The following is a 21,662-nucleotide window of genomic DNA, read 5'->3' on the forward strand; positions in this document are numbered from 1 at the left end:
GGCTGGCTAGCTCCAGACCTCACACCCTCTACCCCATCCAAGAGCAACGGGCAAAGGAAATATAATTGTTCTGCCCACAACTCTGAAAAAATATAGAGGTTAAAAAAAAAAATCAAGTTTTCTCCCACTTAAAACAAGAACCAGAAGAAAAAACCAATCACCTAATCCTAACTAAGGCACCTGCGGTGGCTGAGCACAGCACAGGAGCAAAGATGGCAGCCTACCTTGTGCATCTCCCAAAGCTTCTGCTGTCCTGGGATAACCATTAACACAGGCAGAATGCCTAGATTCAGTAGATAAAGGACTAAGTCGTATAATAACAGCGTCTCAGAATATTTTCTGTATGCAACGCCTAATTTAAAGTGGAATTCAATGGAATACAGCAATGTTCTGAGAAAACGGCAAATAACGCAACACAAGATCAGCAGTCAGAAGGAACTAGCTCCAGAGAGGATCAAGACCCAAAAGTTAAGTGTGCATAAGAAGTCTCTTGGTTACCAAGTTAACTCCCTACAAAGGAGAAGAAAGGGGCCCCATGGAACAAGAAGCAGAAAGCATAATTTACTACCAAGAGTTCAATGTTAACTGTCATTTTGGTCAATTTCTTCTTCGGTACTAGGTATAACATACCAAACAGTAAATGGATCCAAGGCTACCAGAATGGAGCATGCACAATTCACTCTGTTTTTATCCTTGGCCCCTCTAACAGGGGTTTTCTCAACTTCAGCACTACTGCCATTCAGGATCAAACAATCCTCTAGGGAAGGAGGGGGAAGGGTGTTCTATGATTGCAGCTCATTTCCGACCTCCATCTACCAGGTTTCAGTAATACTCCCTCCAGTAACTGTGACAATGGGGGGGGGGGCTGTATGCCAGTCTCCAGAGACAGCCTGGCAGTTAACCTAACTGACTGCTTGGGTGGGGGTGGGGGGGTGTATGCTAGTCTCCAGAGACAGCTTGGCAGTTAAGCTGACTGACTGCTTTTCCAGAAGACCCAGGTTCAGTTTCCAGAGCCCACAGGACAGCTAAGAATCCTATGTAACTCCAGTTCCAAAGGGATCTGATGCCCTCATCTGGCCTCCGTGGACGCAGCACATGCATGGTACATAGGCATACGTGCAGGTAAAACATCCATACACATAAAATAAAAATAAATAAACCACAAAAAAGTATGCATATATCATCAAAAAATCCTCTAGATGGCCGACCAGCCCTAGGTCCTGAACACAGCTGGAATGCCTCAGTGACATGATGGGGCACCACATGAAATACCATCTCTCCAGGGAACATACAGCCACCCGCCCAGAAGGGCTCATGCAATACAATCCACATCTAAACCACAGTCACGGTCAATGCAATCGGATACTAAGGATGGATGTTCAGCTTTAGTGTTTGCTCCAGTAACAACTAAGAGGAACAATAATGCACACAATAAATTTTTTTTTGTTTTCTGTTTTTTTTTCGAGACAGGGTTTCTCTGTGGTTTTGGAGCCTGTCCTGGAACTAGCTCTTGTAGACCAGACTGGTCTTGAACTCACAGAGATCCATCTGCCTCTGCCTCCCGAGTGCTGGGATTAAAGGCGTGCGCCACCACTGCCCGGCTACAATAAATTTAAAAAGGAAAACTTTCTTTATATGAAATACTCAAAAGCTTAATGAATCCCTGAACCCCATGCCAAATTTTAGTAAGACTTGAGAAGGAGGACAAACAGGCAGCGGCAAGAAGCTGACTGAGAGAACAGGAAGAAAGCAGCATGGCCTGAAGCAGCACGGCGAGTCATGGGGATTCATCAGACACCCTCTCTGGATCTCCGAATCTGAAATACCCCACCTTAAAACACACAAATTAGATCCTTGCTACATGAATACCAGGCCACAGCTGTATCAGCACCCTACATTTGCCCTGCACTGGGCAAGCACAGACACCAAACCTCAAAGAGCCAGGGCACAGACTTCCAGCCGGAACTGTAGCTCTCTGTTGTTGCTGTCAGTGAACCCCAGCTTTGCAATCACTGAGCTCCTTTATTCACAACGAAACAACAGCCAAAGTATGGCATGTTTCTCTGATTCCAGCCCTACGTTATTCTCTATAATCTTAATCGATAATCTTAAATTTTCTTAAAACCTCAAGTAGACTTTTTAAATACTTTTATGTCCAATCACATACTATTCTATTCAAGATAGCTAAATTAAAGCAAAGTCTTCACTTTAACTTAAAACATAAACAAAAGATTCCCTGTTGCTACATGTATATAATAGAAGTGTTCTCCAAGTATTCAGGGTCCAAGCTCCTCTGCTGCAGTTTACTTGGTAATGATGTTTGCAGTGGTTTGAATGAGAATGACGCCACAGGCTCATATATTTGAACGTTTGGTCCCCAGTGAATGGAACTGTTTGGGAAGGATTAGGAGGTGTGGCCTTGCTGGAGAAAGTGTGTTACTGGGAATGGATGGGCTGTGAGGAGTCAAAAATCATGTCAGGCCCATGTGTGTGTGTGGCCATGGTGTCTCTGCACAGCAACAGAGAATGCTCATCACTACTGGTGGCTTCATCTCCTGGGATGTCATAGTGTATCTCACAGACTTTCTCCTGTCAGTGGGTGACAACAGTCACAGCTGCTCCTGGGGACAAGGGACAGGGCCTCACCTCAGATACTGTTTCAAGGCACTGGTTACTGTCTTCACTTCCCAATCTACGGAACTCTCCAGGTCCAGCTCGTTGCATGTTTTTTCATCTGGTGAACAAGCAAAAATGAAAAAAATTAAAAATCTGGCCACCCAAAGTACTTACTAGCTCACAGGACTTCCTACTTTAAGTGGCTAAAAACTCCCTGGAGTTTCTCAGGGAAAGTATTCTACGCAATAATAGCATAAGCTACCTCATATTACCAGGAATTTCTAGAACTTTAGAAGTCTACAGGAGAGATCAAAGCAAAAGGATCTAAAATATAGATCACAGGTGCAGATGAATGAAACAAGGCACAGCATTCCAACAAGCCAGCTCAGGGGATTTGGACGATGACCGCCTGGAGCACTTGGTGCCATGAGCAGAAGGGGTAAGGTTTGTCTCCAATGTTACTGATACTATTCCCTATGCTTTCACATAAGAAACACTGTCACCATGAAGGTAAAATGATGATTAAAATGGCAGAATGTCAGTGGGCGAGGCAGCGGTCTGGTCTCACATTCCAGTATTTGTATTCCTCCAACATATGATCAACCCAAATGGAAACACAACATAAGCTCAAATGTAAATGTGTCAATATTCCATGTTAGTACATTAACATATAATTTTTATTTCTTTGTATTAATTAAAAAACTATTTGCAATGAAGACATAAAGTAAAAACAAAATCACTTAAGATTTCACTTAAATCCTTAAGCAAAAGGATGTCTGTCAGTATGATGGAGGAGGGTCATCTGTCTACCTGATGCTTTCATTGGTTATTAATAAAGAAAGCTGCTCGGCCTGATAGGGCAAAATTTACATAGGCGGAGTAGATAGAACAGAATGCTGGGAAGAAGGGAAGTGAGCCAGTCGCCATAGCTCTCCTCTCTGAGATGGATGCAGGTTAAAATCTTCCTGGTAAGCTACCACCTTTGTGGTGCTACACACATTAATAGAAATGGGTTAATCAAGATGTGAGAGTTAGCCAGTAAGAGGCTAGAGCTAATGGGCCAAGCAGTGTTTAAAAGAATACAGTTTCCATGTAATTATTCTCGGGCTAAGATAGCCGTGTGGGATCTGGGCGGGAATGTAGCCCGCCACCCCTATTTCTACATCAGTAACCCTTCATTCCAGCACTGTAATCAATTTACCCATTTGGAACAATAGCTGCCTCTGGTAGCACTCAGCATTCGCTATCAATTAAACTAGCTTTATATGCCCTAAAAGTGTATTGCTAATATTTTATTTCCAAATGCTCTGTTTTAGAAAAAACTAGTGCTCTAAAGAAAAAGTGTACAAGTACAGGAAGGAAGAAAGAGGGAGGGAGAGAGGAAGAGAGGGAGGGAGGGAAGGAGGGCGGGGGAGAGGGGGGGGAGGAAGGAAGGGAGGAGAAGTTTGCAGTATTTAATCCAGGTTAAAATAAAATGACAGGACAGCAGGAAAGGCAAACATTCTGAGGACGGTGCCACCCTTGCCCGCCTGGGCCAGCATTCCCAGCCCAGCAGGCAGCCTGGGTCTTCCACAGCTGAGCGCTAATGCTGCTCCAGTAGGAAACATTGAGCCATCTCAAGCAAGTAGTCCCAAATCCTCATCTACACCAAGGAGATCTAAGCACAGTAAACTTTCCAATAAACTAGGGTGAGCATGTTAACAAATCAAGGACATGGGCAGAGCTACATGAATTATTAAAAGCAGCAGATCACTGCCACCGCCAAATCATTGAAAGCAAGGGCATCCCATGGTGATACTCTCCCAAAAGGATCTAAGGAAGGGTGTGAAACCACCACTAGAAATCTACTTTGTTTCCCAAACTCCTAAAGTCAGAAGACAGCAACTTCTGGAAGACTCTGTCTCCCTCATTCCAGAACAAGGCGTCAACTAAAACAAAGAACTGGCCACTCCAGATTTCCTCCTGCCTTGCATCACATTTGCCTCTGCTGGAAAAAGTACCTTGTTGGTTGTTCCTTTTTAAAAGCACTAAGGGGAAGGCTGTCAAAGTGGGACCACCACACTAGCTGAGCATGCTGCCTGAAAAGCTGCAGGCATGGGCAGGATGCAACAGAAGGATGACTGTTCATGTTGGACTCAAACTTTCAGAAAGTAAAACAGGAAGTGATGGCTACTTTACAGCCACAATGTCACACATACGAAGCCAATTACTCAAAGGTCTGGAGACTTTTTAGGCACTCCAGCATGTCTTGATTACAGCAACTGCCAGCAATATGCAATAAACTCCAGAAATGACAACTGACACCGATTACATTCCGATCAGTCCCTGCGATCCAGAACCCATTTGTTACTGAGCCTGTCAGACAAGCCACAGACATGTTTGAGAAATCAAATTAAGCACCCTGATTAAAGATGCAATCCTTTATAACTAGGACCAAATAATTCTGTCCTAACAGCTTTGCCAGCCAATTACTTCTGTAACTGAATATTCTGTTTCTCATTAAATCAATTATTTAAATCTCATTTTAACACACAAGTCAGATAACATTTTTAATAAACTTGCTACAAGCAAATCACCATTTTAAGATCCAAGGGGCTTCTAAAGGAACTCTTTTATTTTCTACTTTCTACCAAATTATCAGCCTGTATTTTGAGATTCATATTCTTTCCATGGAAAACTGAGCCATCCTTGTAAATTCACAGAACAAAAACAGCTGTCATATCAGAAGTTAATGACTGCATGTCTATATAACTAATCCTCTATTAAATGTTCACTGTTTTCAAATAACTCAATCATACCTGGCAGTCCTTTGCAATCGGCGAGCTATGTGGAATTTGTTAATTTACTTAGGATTCACAACTAAAATGTGTTTAGGATTTTCATTTAGAATGTGTGTTCTAGCATAAGTGAAGGGGACTTGTGTTTCCTTCCTCACCAGAGTGCAACCTAACTCATTAATTAAAAGCCTAAACTAGCAAGCACAGACTTGAAGAGCTGGCATCTCTGATACTATATGAATGTTTCCTTATCGCATAAGCACTAGCCATTTCTGTGAAGCTGGAAGGATGCACCCCATGCTCACCCTCACCGCAAAGCATCCCTTACACAGACCAACATGGACGTGGGCCAATTCCCCCTTTTTTTTGAATACTTGAAAAGTAAAAAGTACAGTTTTTATAAATATACTTTATCACCAAAAATCATGTTTCCAGCGGCATTGCTCATTTTGCCCAATCTATGTAAGAAAATTGCCCAATAAAGTAAACAAGAAAATATTTTAAATTATATATTCTGTTATGTTCGTTTGGTATGGTTCTGTGTCTAAAAAGAAATAAAACCACCCAAACTTTTGTACACTGGGCTGACAAATACCAAAGTCCACCAGATCACATATGCATAAGCACGTTTTTCCCAGAATCCCCCTGGCTTTGTTCTTGCTTCATTCTAATGGGGAAGAAGGAAGATTATGAGCATGCCCAGTTCTACTCTGCTCTAACTATTGTGATTCATCTTTACACGACTGCCTCATTACGAATTGGCACTGATTCTCCAACGATGCACCTGTCATTTTTCCCTGCCTTCCTCATCAGCTACAAGTGTCTAATACTAAAAAACAGAAAGAAAAGAAGAAACACTGTCTCCCAGATCGCTATGTGCCCTGGCCTACAAACAGCAAAGGGACAGGGAAGAGAAGTGGCTTCCACGCAGGAGAAAGAGTTACTGAGCAGGCTCCAGGGAAGGCTGGGGAGAGCTGGAAAGTCAGCAGACACCACCTGCTGATCCCTGGGGAAGGAGGACTAGGGAAAAAAAAAAAAACAATTCCCAGAAAGGAAGAGCGGCCTCCTCCTGAACCTGGCCTAGAGAAGGGGGAAATGTCCTGAGAAGTTTCTGTCAGCTGACATCTCCTGGTGGCAGAAGAGGAGGGGGAAGAGCATGAAGAAGGATGGGAAGGAGGAGAAGTTGGGGAGGTAGTGGGGAGAGGGGATGGAGGGTGAGGGAGTGGGGGGGGGGGAGAAACAGTTTTATCTATTAATCTGAAACAGGAAAGGGAAGAATACCAGATGAGGGAACAAGTGGGGACAACATACAAGAGACAAAACATATGCAAGCCTTGAGAACCTCAAACGTTTGTATCTCAGTATTTGAAGAATACTTAAAACATTTGAAACTGAAATGATAAAATTTCATGTAAAACTGGCAATCATTTTTATTTAAGAAAATATAAACAGGTTTCAAGAACTAGACAATCAAGTAAACACAGGCCTCTTCTAAAAACATAAAATGGGTTGGAACTTCTTCTAGGAAGTTTAAAAATGCAATTAGTTCTCATTTTTCATGAAGAAAATTCCATTGCCAATAAAATGTGCTCTGAAAATTTTTCAAATTTGAAATGAACCTATTACTTTTAAGATTGATTGGCTTTTAGAGGAAATTAAACATTTGGCAGGCTCATGTCCTTCTCCCTTTAGGATATAAACTTAACACAATGTAAAGCGAAAAATAAACAACATGCGTGGGATATGTACACACAGTTATTGAAATGCTTTTTTAAATGGTATTAAATGACTGAATTTTGAATATTTAATCAAAATGAAGAGAATACCTCAAGAAAATGGTAAACTGATCAGTATGCTTAGGCACGTGCATGGAGTTGGACATGTATGCACACTCGGGGGAGACACTGAGTGTCTCTTCATGGAAGCTCAAGCTCACTGCTTGGCTAGACTGGCCAGCAAGCCCCTGGGACCTTCCTGTCTCTCCTGCAGCCCGCATAAAGTCTATGTTGGCATTCGGAACTAAACTCAGGTCTTCTCTCTGGGGCAGCATACACTTAACCCTCTTGGCCATCTCGCAGACCTCTCGGGTCATGAATTTTTGAGGGCTTTAAAATTTTAAAATAACCTGTAATAAAGGCTGTCTTGAGATTTTTCCAAGAGCAGAGAAACTAACGTTAGAGTTATACTACTGTAAGTATAGGACTTGTGAGACTAAGAGCAAACTTCAAGACAACTTAACTTGGGGTGACCACAGAAACAGACTCGTTCAATGTTTCCTTGAGCACGAGCAAAGAAGTCATCAAAATTACGCCAGCATCCTTCCGGCCAATTCACCATCAAAATGTGCCCTCTGGCCTAAATGCATTCTGATAACAGCATCATCGGCCAGTCCTAAGCACTGGAACACCAAGCTGATGTTTCTATTTTTAAATTAAGTAAAAGCAGATGCTGTGCGCCCAGTAAATTCTTCCAGCTGCTACTGCACCACTGGCAACCTGGCTGTTTAATCTGGAGCCCAGTAACAGCAGAAAGGAAACTGTATCTGCCAGAACTGCACACCCAAGTTTAACCAGAGAGGCAAAAGATGGAAACAGCCCGTGAAAGTGAATATATCCTAACAAAGCTCTCCAAGTGAAGGTGGGCAATTTTCCCTGTGGTTCATAGCTTGAAAAAGTGCTTGCTCATGAAACCCCTGCTTCACAGAAAGCCCAGCAAGCTGCACTCTCCGTAATGTGCCAGCTGGCTTTGTTTATCTTAGTTTATATTATACCTTCAAAACTGAACTTTCGATACAGACAGATTTAAATAAATTCCTGAGCACACCTGAGAGCATTGTTAGTGTTGACTAATTAGAATAAAATATCAAATAAAAGATGGCAGATTGGTTTGGTAGCCAGGCCCTCCAAACTGATGAGCTATGATCACCCTCAAGGGCAGCCTGCTCTGGGGTAGGGGAGTCAGGTTGCACTGAACTGACAGCCATACATAATGCAGAAGAGCTTTATCAGTCACAGACTGTCTGGGCAAACAAAACGAATTCACTTTGGCTCCCTTCAGCCTGTGATGCCAGGAACATTGTGTCATCAGCACAGATGGAGAAGAGCATGCTGGGACTGCAAACGAGGAATCCTGAGACAAGGACCTCCCTGGCCAATGCGAGTCCCTGTGGCCTCGCTTAACCAACTTACTGTCTGTCAAGATCACAGACTGGCAGAGTGGAAGCCATGCAGATCGCAGAAGCCTGACGGCTACTCTACTGTGAAAGGCAATGGTGAGAGGCTACACTCTTCTTCCTTCATTGCTTAATAAGTAACAGGGATATGTATGACTTCAGCTGATGCAAACAGAGGACACAATGCATCCAATTAAGTGGTACAAGAGAAGAATGTATTCATAAGTACACAAGAAGAGACAACTCTGAAATATTAAATTGCAAAGTGAGTGAGCATAAACAATTAATGCATGGAAAAATGATTAAAGAGGCATACCCATCAACATACTCAGAAGTCTCTGGACCTTTGAACTCACCCCCACAACTCTGTACAATCCTTGGTCATTTATACCTATTGAGAGAGAGAGAAAATGTTAGCAAGTTATAAGACCATGGTATTTTAAACAGCTGCATTCAAAAATCTCTGATAACTCGCAATTGCAGCATTCCTTCATGTAGACTGTAAAAATATCAGACAAAACCAAATGCTCATCAGAGTGGTATATCAGCTTTGTATGTGAAAGTTATGACTGGAAAACAACTCATAAAGCAGAATTCCACGTGGATAAAAATGCCCAAAGTCAGTGTCAAGCACAAGTACTAAGAGAGCCCTGAAGTGAAGCACTGTGAAGTCTCTGTAGATGCACTTCCGTGCTTTCCTTTATTTACTTGCCTATGCTTTTTCCTGGGATGTTTCAGACCTTTTACTAATACAGAGATTAGTACATATGAAGAAAGTATTTAGATGACCCTGAATCAGTTTTTAAACAACAGAGCTGCCATATACTCCACCCAAATGAATAAATAACTCAACTTGATGCATTCATTCTCCATTGATACCGGAAAACCATGAGTCCTTGAGTACAAGAGACAATGGCAAAAGTTACCCAAGCGTAACTCCATGTGTTGAGCATGTGTTGGGCAAGTCCTTCATGTGGATTTGCACATGCACAAACCAACTGCTAAGTAACACTTGGAAGTGCTCAGAAAACTCCGATGGGCAATCAAGTTGGGTAAGATATCCATCTCAAAGCTGCACACTTTAAAAGTTGTGAGTAACTTGTGTACAAGCTGTTTTAAGAGGAAGAAAGGGATAACACATGAAGCCTTGCAAAACTCAAGTAACAGTTGGAGCATGGAGCTCACTACAGCAAACTTACTACATCTATGCGAGAAAAGCCTCCTACCAAATAACACTCAGCAAGAACAGGGCTTTGTCTCCTTACTTACAGAGTCACAGCTTTCTGACTGTGTATTTGCTTTCTGCACTACAAATGCTGACGCTAACAAGAACACACTGACTGCCAAGAAGTGCCTCTAACCCCCCAACTTCCAGAACACAAAAATCCAATCACCAAAGGTCATGGGATCTGCCCACAAGGACTACTCTTGTAACCTCCCTGCACGTGGCGGCCAGTGCAGAATCTAACGGTCTGGGTGAGAGCTACCTAGACACAAGCGAGTCAGGAAACTCTGGCTTCTGGGTGGTCTATCTGGGAACACGGGCAGCATTCCTGTGTCATGCTAGGGTGGGAAGGAGATGATGTGAACACATCCTATAAATCGCAGCACACCACACACACAAGCTTTCACACTCATAGTCAAAATCAGTATTTTTTTTCTTTTGCCATTTATTCTTCTTTGGTTTAGGTGCATGTGAGCATGTATGGAAGCCAAAGACTGACATGAAGATTTCTTGGCCTCAACTACTTCTCTACCCCAGTGTTTTCTCTGAACCTACATCTCACCATTATGAACAGACTTTTTGCCAAATACAAACAGATTAAATATTATAACTGTAGTTCTTTGCTTGATACCTGTTTTGTTATATATAATTTAAATGTTAAAGTTAAAACCTTCCTTTTTAACTACACAGCAAAGGGGAGATGATGTGGGATGCCTTTCTGTATGCTGTGAATATACTTTATTACAATTAGTAATTTTTTAAAAAGGTAGAAGTTGATTTGGCCAATAGCTGGGCAGAATAGAACCAGGCAAGATGTGAAGTAACAAGTCATGAGTCTTGTGGGAAAATACAGAATAACAGAAATGGGTTAATTTAAGTTGTAAGAGCTAGTTAACAATAAGCCTGAATTAATAGGTCAAATAGTTTGTAATTCAGAAACTGGCTGGTGGGAGAGAAACCTCTAGTTACACAGACTGTCGGCATCCCACAGCACTGTGATCACAGGCACATGGCACCATATTCTGATTCTATGCGGGTATGGGTGCAGATGATCTGAACTCAGGTCCCAGGCCTACACAATAAGCACTTTAATCACTGAGCCCTTACCCCCACACCAATGGTTTCCTTTTTTTCTTCTTCTTTTTCTTCCTGGCAATACTGAGAATTGAATGTAAGCATCCAAGCATGCTAGGCAAGGGCTATGCCATCTAACTGTATCCCCAGCCCTTCCTAACTCATTTTCTTTTTTATTTTTATTTTTTTTCCCACACAAGATTTCTCTGTGTAACAGCCCTTGCTTTTCTTGAACTCACTCTATAGACCAGTCTAGCCTCAAACTTACGGAGATCCGTCTGCCTGTGCCCCCCTAGTGTGGGATTAAATTGTGCACTGCCCAATTCTTACTCATTTTCCTAGGTTCTCAAATTGTGAGTACAAGGTGGGGGGGGGGGCACTGGCAACAAAATCAAATGTGAAAAACAAGCATTTACATGTTAAACTTTTAATTCCTAACTGTGTTTAATTTTTTTAACCACTATTTTTATGTTTTATGGCTGTTTTGCCTACACATATACGTGTATACAATATGCATGCAGTAGCTAAAGAGGCCAGAAAAGGACACCCGGTTCCCTGGAGCTGGGGTTACCATCCAGTCACCATGTGCGTTCTAGGAATCAAACCCAGGTCCTCTGGGCAAGCAGTCAGCACTCTTAACCACTAGGCCATTTCTCCCGCACCCGTGTTAGCACAGAAGGCCTTTAAAAGGTGTATTAATTTGAAACAGTCTATCAGGTGACCCTGATGTAACATGGCTTACATCATTAGAAGAAATGTACCTGGAAACAGACTGATGGAGGAAGGTCATTGGTTAATTAAATAAAGAAGCTGCTTGCCCTGACAGGTTAAAACATAGGTGGGAGGAGTAAACAGAACAGAATGCTGGGAGGAAGAGGAAGTGAGCTCAGAGAGACGCCATGCTCCCATCTCCAGGGCGGACGCGAGAGCTCTGCTCTCTGAGGCACACGCGATGAAGCTCCGACCCAGGATGGACGTAGGCTAGAATCTTCCCGGTAAGACCGGTGCCCACAGATTATTAAAGATGGGTTGATCGGGATATCAGAATTAGCCAGTAAGGGCTAGAGCTAAAGGGCCAAGCAGTGCTTAAATGAATACAGTGTCCGTGTAATTATTTCGGAGCATAAGCTAGCCAGGTAGCTGGGGTGCTGGGGACGCAGCCCCGCCGCTCCTATTACAACAACAGAGAGTTGTGGGGAGCAGACCACACCAAGATACAAGTAGGAGAAAGTCAGCTACAGTCAAGGAAAAACCCACGGAAGACATAAGCCATGTCAGTGACTTTATACTGGAGTTCTAGCTCCCAGGGATGTAGGGGAGATCACTTCTGTGTATAAATCCTGCACCGTATGGTCCTATAGTATGACAGCCTTAATACAAAGACTGATTCCCCTTCTCTCTCAATGTCCCATTGGAGCCAGGAAGGCAGAACTAGCCCAAGTCTAGACACATTTATCAAGACAGTGCCAATCCCAGCAGCAGAGATCCCCTCCCTAAGAAGGAATAGAGACACTAAGGATGGGGGGGGGGGGACAGCATAGCCGTGCCAAGAACTAGAAAAAAAAACAAAGGAATCTGCCAAGAAGCAAGAATTAGAACATTCACGTCTACAGTGGGAAGACTGAGCCTGCTGCCTTCCTACTCCCAGCAGGCTCACCCTTAGGGTTTTCACACCCCAGGATTTGTTCAGCACCACTCAGTTTAAGTAGTTTGACCTCAATGACAGAGTCAAGAGAGCAAGTCAGATTCTGAAGTCAAACAAATGCAAGCATTTATGAAAAGTGCCAGAAATACAGAGATGAAATAAGGATGTCACTTCAGCAAAGATAATCACTCTATGCTTGTAATTACTATCAGATAATTGATCAAGTTCAAATTCATCAACCTCGTGAGAACTAGAGTTAATTGCTAATGCATAATAAAAGGTGCAAAGAAGAATTATAGCTCCTTAACACAGTTTTTCCTCTTTTTAATGAAACTTAAATAAGTCCTGTACAAAGGCAGGTTGGAAATGGCAGGTTAATAACCAAGTCTTAGGGCATTTTCTGCTTCTTCTCACGCTGTTCTTAAAGGCTGCAGACTAACTAAACAAGAGACAGAGCACGCCTGTCATCCAGGAGCACATACATGTTCACAGCAACACAGCAATCAGACAGCTGAAGATGTAACAAACATGCCAAACGACCAGCACAGCTCCACCAGCGGCTTCTCCAAGAGGCCCTCTTTAATGAGGAAACTCTGGGGTCAGCCCAGACTTCTTCCGTACTGTTGTCTACATCCGACAGGTGTGTACATGTGTGCAAACTGTGTACATGCCAATTACTAAGAGACCCTCTAAAGAAGCACAGCCAGAATCCACTCCAACACCAGTGGTGTCGCTTCTTTGACTGGTGCTGCAACTCCTCGGGCCCTCTCCATATCTATGCTACACCTCACCCACCTACCTGTACCTCCCACAGTTCTAATCAGACGAGACTACGAGCCGGCACATACACAGAAGGACGCTCAGACCATCCCTCCCGGCTCCATTAAGGCTGGCCCCTCAGCTGACAACACAATGCCCCCTCATCCTCACAAACGTACTCTCCTGCCATGATTTAGTCACCAAATAGGTGTTAATAAGGAGTTGAGCTCCTCCGAGTCAGACCCAGGGAAAAGCCAAGTTTCCTCAAATCATCTCACAGAAATCTACCTCTTTTGTTTACTTTTTACCAGAACTTACAATTAATTCCTTCCTAACTTGGATGTTTCATACATTTTAAGACAAGCCGTGCCCTGCTACTAACAATTCCTGAAACCAAGTCTGAGTGCCTAGCCTAATCCCAGGTCACTTCCTTATTTTCTCATTCAGTGAGAAGGTTCATTTTCAGCATGCTCACACCCTCCAACCTAACGTACATACTACACAATATGTATTCCTTGTTACCTTTTAAGTTAAAAGATTCTAAATACCAAAACACACAGTCTTAAGAGCTTTTAAACAAATGTGTGTGTGCCAGTATTTTACCCCACAGCTCATTCCAACACAGAAATGACCCAGGAAATACTCATTTCACCATGCTCTGTTCTGATGGTGCCTAATATATGACCAGTGAGGACAAGCTATGTATGTCCTGAAATTAATTTAAAGCTATAAAGAGTAGGGCAAGATAGAATTCTGAACTTAACAAGCTAAAATCCACAACTTATTATACATTTCCCAGGACACGAATGCTCACTAGTACACAATGATAATTTTCTAATTTTAACAAAAACTTTACTCTTCCTCAGTGTTCAGAGTTTCCTTCCTCTTCATCGATAAGGCACAGTAAACATGGGCAAACCTCGAGAGGCTGATGGCTGCTGATGGCAGCAGCCACTGAGAAAAACAGGTATATGCCTGTCTCTCCTGATCTACTGTGGTCCCATCACGGGACCACACACCTTCCACAGGCAGAGAGCCCAAGAGTAGGGAGAAGGCTCCCTGCCTCACCTCTCCACAGCCAGTTTTTTCTCATAACCCAGAAGAAGCTGCCCAGCCAGGGTGCACTCTGCTCCAGGGGACATTCTGAAGCTGCAAGCACCATTCACACCCACTGGTTCAGCAGATGAAGAAGGAAGAGGAAGGAAAGGAAGGTCACCTGGGACCAAAAAAGGAATCAGATGCAAGAGATCAGAGCAAATACCGCAGTAGCTGTGCACTAAACCCCGATGATGGACAGGAATGCACAGGATTCTCAAATCAATGAGCATGGCAGTCCGAGCAAGATCAAGGAGTTATGTCTGGTGAGGTCTCCTTGCGGTTGCCCTTTAGTAGGAGGGCAAGAGCATAGGAAAGTGGGAGAACGGGGAGCGTTCTATGCACACTCCACGGCTAGAGGCCTCTCACTGAGCAGAGCCCTCTTGACCAACTCGGAGTTTCCCAGCCGTGGACTTGAGGAGTCAGACTCAAACCTGTGAGCGACAAGTAGAGAGAGTCAGACAAAACAGCAAGGGGTGGGGAGACACCCAAAACAAAGACGGCTTCTGGAAGAAGGGGCCGATGACCAAATACGAAAAAGTGAACAGAAACCAGACTGACAAGCCAGCAGGCTATGTAAAACCCAATCTCCTGAGGACTGATTCTCAGGTAAAACAGCACAGATACAGTATGACAACTAGGAAACTAAAGGCCAGCAAGCAGAGACTACTGAGCCATGACGTCATCTTCCCCTTGGGTCCAGGAGGAGGCCCTCAGCTTAGTAACTCCATCTGCACATGTCGTGTGCTACCCTGTAACAAATAAAGCCAGTAAGTCAATGAATAAGATGGGTAATGGACTAAGAACCTGGTGGATAGTGAAAAGAATATGGCAAGAAGCAGGAAAATTCACATTTTCACATGTGTGTATGTAAAACGGTATCAGTATCAAGCCTGAGGGGAGCCTAAGCACTCAGGTGCCAACAGACATAAGACAATTTTTGAAGTATTTTACAGGTGTATGAGTCTACAGAAATAAACGCTCAAACTATATTGGCCTACAAACCAATATTCACTTGGCTCTCAGCTAGCAACGTGCGGAGCACCTGGTATATAAAGTATATAAAGTGCTGAAGCGTTGTGGAACGACTGAAGAGTGCATTTGCATTTGTGTGTGATGACAGCAGGGGAGAGATCATTAATGTTCACACTCACAGAATTTACATCAGGTGGGAGTCCATATGTGACTCGGTTTCCCTCTGAAATCCATTCTGACTTACAAGGCATTTGTGTTCAAAGTTGCCTACTCTGCTTTTCCCAATAACCTTGAGGACTATGAGAGACTTCTGATTAGCCCATGGAAAAGAGCACTGTGCCCACGAGAAAATAACCTTGAGGACTATGAGTACTTCTGATTGATTAGCCCATGGGAAGGAGCACTGTGCCCACGAGAAAAGAAGACTCTCTCTAGTAGGAATAATCCTGCTGACGGCAAACCTCAGGAACATCAGACAGAAGTGAGACTGCTCACTCAGGCCAGGAATGGTCCTGTGGTTAGACACTGACTGACTGACTGTGCTTCTTTCTGCTTTTGTACATAAGCAAGCTCTGAAATAAAATCAAGACTGGCCAGAGTAGGCTGGTAGTTCCTCGAATCTATCCTGTTTTCTGCCTCAATTTCTCTCAGTCTAATGTTTCTTTAGCCTAAGTGCCTCCTCCCAGGTACCCCCTTGCTGATTCCTGTCGCAGCAGGCTCCAACATGAGAAGTCTGCAATGTTTCATTTTTAGAACACATATGCTCATACATGTATGTATATACACACATACACCTGTGCATACACAAACACAAAGGCAATCTATAGATCACACCAGCACTGAAAAAGCCCTAGGGTGGAAAAAAAGCATAAAATTTCATGCACATATAAATAATAACTATTATGTTTATCATATTCAAATTACATATTCACATATTTATATTTTCAAAATGCTAAGACTTGAAAACAAAAGAAAAAAGGTAGTATACATAAAATCAGTAAGAACTTCTGTGAGAAAATCCTCACAGCTTAGCCAAAAATGGCACGCTATGCAGATAGCTTTTTAAAAAGTTAGAAGCTCACAAACATTATTTCATGTCATGGAACAAAAAAATGTAAAGTTATGTTCCATATATATACATATTTATCCTCAATAAGTGCGCAGTACACACTTCCAACCTATCTACTTCATCGGGTTACAGAAAACTAAACAGGCTGATACATGAAACTCAGCAATGCATGGCACTCTCACGTTCCGTCTCATCTTAAACATGAGCTGCCGTGTTTTCCTAGGGCACAGATTCACCTCTGTAAATTTCAGGAGTTAATACCTACTTAATTCTAAACCTCTGGAGGGGAGCTAGCCAGTGCTAAACATGTTTGCATGTTAAACTGTGCAAAGAACAACGTAGCCACTTCTCAGCACTGATGCAGCTGTGAAGCTCAACACAGCACGGAAGACCTTGGTAGCCTCATTAAAACAAACCAAAATCCTGGTACTATAAACTTGTTAACGTAAGCTAAGGTGGCCTCCAGTACCCTGGAAACTTGACATTCTGCCACTTCCTTGCTGTGTGCCTGGCAAGTTGTTCACCTAAAAGCCAGAGATACTGGAGGAATGGGTTGTGGAAACTGAATGACTTAACACTTGGCAAAACACGGGAACAAACCTCACGTATGGAGTTCTACTCAGAAATAAAGAATGAAATCGGCTTTCTTCAAGTAGATGGATGGAGCCAGAGATCATCACACTGAAAGAGCTTGACTCAGGAAAACAAGGGTCTCCGTTTCCTCTGATGTTAATCTGGGAAAAGTGGGAAACAAAGAGTGGTACCCACCATCGGGAATGGAAGATCCAGATAAAAACTGAGAAAGCTTAAAAAGGGCTCTAGACACACACAAAGGGAGTACACTCAGCGCCTAGTCTCATGTCTCTCATGCAGGTCACATGACAAAGACGTGTCTCCTGGCAGCTGCCACCACGCCATGAGCTAAGATGTATGGTGGGTTCCCCTCGTGTGTCTCCCAGCCACTGCCTGAGGACTTGAGCTACCAGCGCAAATCCCTCCAGCAAGCTGCACGGTGGGTTTGGGGTTTCCTTCATGCAGACAGAGAAGATCACAGATAGTGAAGTTAAGCCAGATTAAGATGGAAAAACCTCTCAACGGGTTAGAGTGTGTTTAAAAACATTAATAGGCTCAGGAGGAAAAAGGTATAAACACTCACTATATCTATACCTATACATACATACATACATACATACATACATACATATATATATAGCTTTAAAATAAAGTTCTTAAAAGGGAGTAAAGTAATATAAAAGAAATAAGTCAGATAAGATGGAAAATACACAGAAAGTCTAGATTCTGTATGTTATTACGTTGTCTTTAAATTTTTTGGCTGCTAAAAGACACTGGATTATAAAAACTGCTAAATTCAACCAACTTATATACTGTAAAAATATCTTGACTTCAAATTTTGGTTAAAAGAGGTTTTACTTTAAGGGAGACATTACTTTTATTTCCACGGGAAATGAGAAGCTGTGGATTCAATATTCCGGATTAAGGAAAATCCAATTTTATCAAGAATGACTTCCTAAAATCATAACAACAGACATAAAAGAAATAATCCTATTTGGACAAGACACATGATGTATATATTAGCTGCTCAAACATAAAACAAGAAATCATTGACTTGTGTACAATGGAAAGTCTATACTTGATGGATATGTATGTTACCTTTAAAAGTTTATGTATTTTCAGAACAAGGGGGCCGGACACCAATAAAAATGGATGGTCCAGGTGATCTAGCATCCAGAACAGTTTCAAGGCTGTTGACTGAAATGATGGAGCCTCACGGAATACTCCAGTCAAGACTTAACAATTATCCTAATTTTCTCAAGATACCAGTGCCCATGGACAACAGTAAGCAGTCTAGAGAAGAAGTCCCAAGAGATAGAATATGAGGGGTTGGTTACTGACTATTCAATGGATTATAAATGTTTGTCATTGTTTAGGAGGGTGAGTTACAAATTGTTATGGGTCATTGAAAAAAAAAGCTCTAACAAAGAAGTTAAATTCAGAGACCTCCTTCTAAAAGAAGAAAGGGGGTATACTGTAAAAATGATGGGGAAAAGGATAGATTATTGAATCTACTTCAATCCAAAACACAACCGTTAATCTCAAAATATTTTACATTGGTATAGATTTTAATTTATTGATACAAATTTAGAGTTATTTCTATTATGCTGTCTTTATATTTCTACTAGTTTGGGATATTGTGCTTATGCAGTTCATTTAAAATGTAATGTATAATTAAGAAATACACATTGATAATTAGTCATCTATAATAGTGAAATTTGTAGTGATGTTGATGTTAGATATGTTTTCAAGGTCATACACAGATATATTTAAAAAGTTAGTCTTCGAACACTTCAACCTACAGAATATGGATGTCATTTGATATATTTAATAACCTAAGGCTTGTCCTGACAGTACGACATCTCTACTCCTAACAGCACCAATCTACTTCAAAGAAAATGATGGGCAACAAAGAAACTCCATATAGAGTTTATTTCCTTATACCAAAGCTAGCCACTTGGGCAAAAAACTGCCCTTGCCTCAACTGCTGACAGTATAATGTACAAACCAAACCAGCAGGACGAAAAAAAAAAAAAAGGACTGCCAAACTTTTTCAAGACAAGGTAGGACAGTCCTTCAAGCTTCCCTGGTTCTCAGAAATGTCTGTGAGATATACTAGATCTATGGGCGAAAGATGGGCACCACAATATCACAGGAAAACCTAGCGTGATGTCCAGACAGTCATATGTCCCTGTCATTAGGTAACATTTCACTCTTCTGGGGTCTTTGATGGAATTTAAAACTAGATAGTCATGGGAGTTTTCTCCTTAGTTACGATAAAAGGTAAACTAGGTATAAAACTTCAGAGTCATAAAGATAAGATAAATACTGGAGTATTCTCTATATATTTGCCCAATACAAATGAACTGGAAATTGTAACTAATTCTTACTTAATAACTGCTTTGTTATATATACTTTTGCGATGCAACAATTAGAACCTTTCTTTTTAATTAGACAAAAGGGGGGAAATGCTGTGGAATAATCCTTTTGTATACTATGAATATGCATTACTCACATCGGTTAATAGAGAACTGACCAGTTGATAGCCAGGCAGGAAGAATAGGAGAGAGAAGGGTGGAATCAGTGAAGCTGCCAGGAGACACAAAGGAACAAGACATGCTGGAGGACATAGATTAGCAGGAACGGGCTAATTTAAGTTGTAAAAGCTAGTTAGTAAAAAGCCTGAGCTATTGGCCAAGCTTTTGAAATTAATATTGAGTCTCTGCACCAGTTATTTGGGAATTGGTTGGCTGGAAAGAAACTTCCACCTACAAAAAAAAAAAAGACTTCAAAAGTAAGAGGGGTGCTACTAAAGAGGAATGACAGGTGAGGTTAAGATACAAGGCAAAAAAAAGGGTAAAAACTATTGTGCAATATTACTTTAACTATGTAAGAGTGTGCTACATTTGTTTATGATGTATTTGCTTAACAATGTAAGGATGTGTGACATTTGTTTCACCTTGCCTGCCTAAGGCACCTGACAGATTTAATAAAAAGCTGAATGGCCAACAGCTAGGCAAATGAGGGACAGGTGGAGCTGAGGGGCAGAGAGAATAAGTAGAAGGAGAAACCTAGGCTGGAGGAGAAGAGAGAACAAGGGAGAAAAGGAGGGAGACACCAGGAGCTAGACAGACAGACAGACGAACAGGAGAAAGCAGAAATGTGGGGCATACAGACTGAAAGAAAGGTAAAAAGCCCTGAGGAGAATAGAAACAGGTTACATTAAGTAAAAAGAGCCAGTGGGACAAGTCTAAGCTAATACCGAGCATTCACAACCAATACTGCGTTTCTGTGTTATGATGTGGGGGCTGGTGGTCCAGGACAGCCTGTTGCAGAGATCCTTTACACTGTCTAAACAACAGACGCTAACAATGCGAGAAGAGCTAGGCACTCGTTAAAAGCTTTTAACTGGGCTATAAAATTTAAACCCAATTTCAAAATAGCTAGGTATAATACACATGAAAGACATGCTGCTCACAGTCCATATTTACAAAATAGAGCACAGGCCAGGAAGAATGACTCCCAGTTGTTGGGGACTGCAGACCACCAGACCCTGAATTTCCAGTAAACAACTTGTTTTCCTCTGCTCTGAGCAGCCTGCAGCTGCTCTGAGGATGACACCCTCAGGAGTTCCTGATGGCAGGGGAGTGGTTTCTGGTGGGTTTTACAGATGAAAATCCCAGGAGCTGGGGAGTGGCTATCAGTTAAGGATCCCTATATAAGCTTCCCTGAAGTACAATAAAGAGAGCATTCTTGTTTCAAGGATGACCCGGGTCTCTATCTGTGTCTGTGTATCTTTATGTGTTTAAATCTGGGCCTGGTTTGGGAATGTGAACCATCTCGTAGTGCAGGAGCCCACAGCAGGCATAGTACCATAGTACACGTAGTGCAGGAGCCCACAGCAGGCATAGTACCATAGTACACGTAGTACAGGCGGACAGCACACCCAGTCAGGATGTCAGTGGTTAAATGCACTTTGCCACTAAGCCTGACAACCTGAGTTCAGCAGCCAGACGCCACATGGTGCTATGACATATCTCACAAGTTGTCCTGTGACCTGCACACACACAGACAAAAGAGACATATGTGTGCAGGCACAAAATTAAATGAATAAATATAAAAAAGAAAGTATATGTTTGCTGTTCACCAATAATATTTACAACTTCTTCCCTTATATGCTAACTATCTTGTCGAAAGAGGAAGACATTACAATGGTTGTAAGCATGAATACTCATGGTATAAGCATGAGGACCTGAGTTGATTCCCCAGTAGCACGATCAACAACCAACACTCACCAGTCACTTCTTGGCTCTCTCTTCCTTGGAGTCTCGCTGTCACTTGCATTGTGTCCCTTCACATTCTCATTTTTAAAATATATTTGTTCTCAGAGAATTCCATACATGAATAGAATATATACACTATATTTGGATCACAACACAGCCCACTCTTACCATAAGGCAGATAATCTGTCGGTCACCTATGTTTGTGGTGCGGGCAAGTGGATGTCGGTTATCTATGTGGCGCGGGCAGGTGTATGACGGTCACCTATGTGGAGCGGGCAGGTGGATGATGGTCACCTATGCATTGTGGGCAGGTGCATATCAGTCACCTATGTATGGGGTGTGGGCAGGTGGATGATGGTCACCTATGTGGAGCGGGCAGGTGGATGATGGTCACCTATG

The 21,662-nt window shown here is 42.3% G+C and overlaps 1 protein-coding gene across 1 annotated transcript in view; it reads right to left on the bottom strand.

The window, feature by feature from the left end:
- Arhgap10 (Rho GTPase activating protein 10) overlaps positions 1-21,662 on the bottom strand; it is a 198,797-nt gene that overhangs the window by 112,566 nt on the left and 64,569 nt on the right. Inside the window, exons 13-14 of the mRNA XM_005369579.3 lie at positions 8,882-8,956; positions 2,647-2,734 (exon numbers count right to left, since the gene is read on the bottom strand). Coding sequence (XP_005369636.3) covers positions 2,647-2,734; positions 8,882-8,956 — 163 coding nt within the window. The remainder of the gene's footprint in view (positions 1-2,646; positions 2,735-8,881; positions 8,957-21,662) is intronic.

The sequence above is a fragment of the Microtus ochrogaster genome, unplaced genomic scaffold (genome assembly GCF_000317375.1).
Source record: "Microtus ochrogaster isolate Prairie Vole_2 unplaced genomic scaffold, MicOch1.0 UNK53, whole genome shotgun sequence".
Taxonomy (NCBI): Eukaryota; Metazoa; Chordata; class Mammalia; order Rodentia; family Cricetidae; genus Microtus; species Microtus ochrogaster.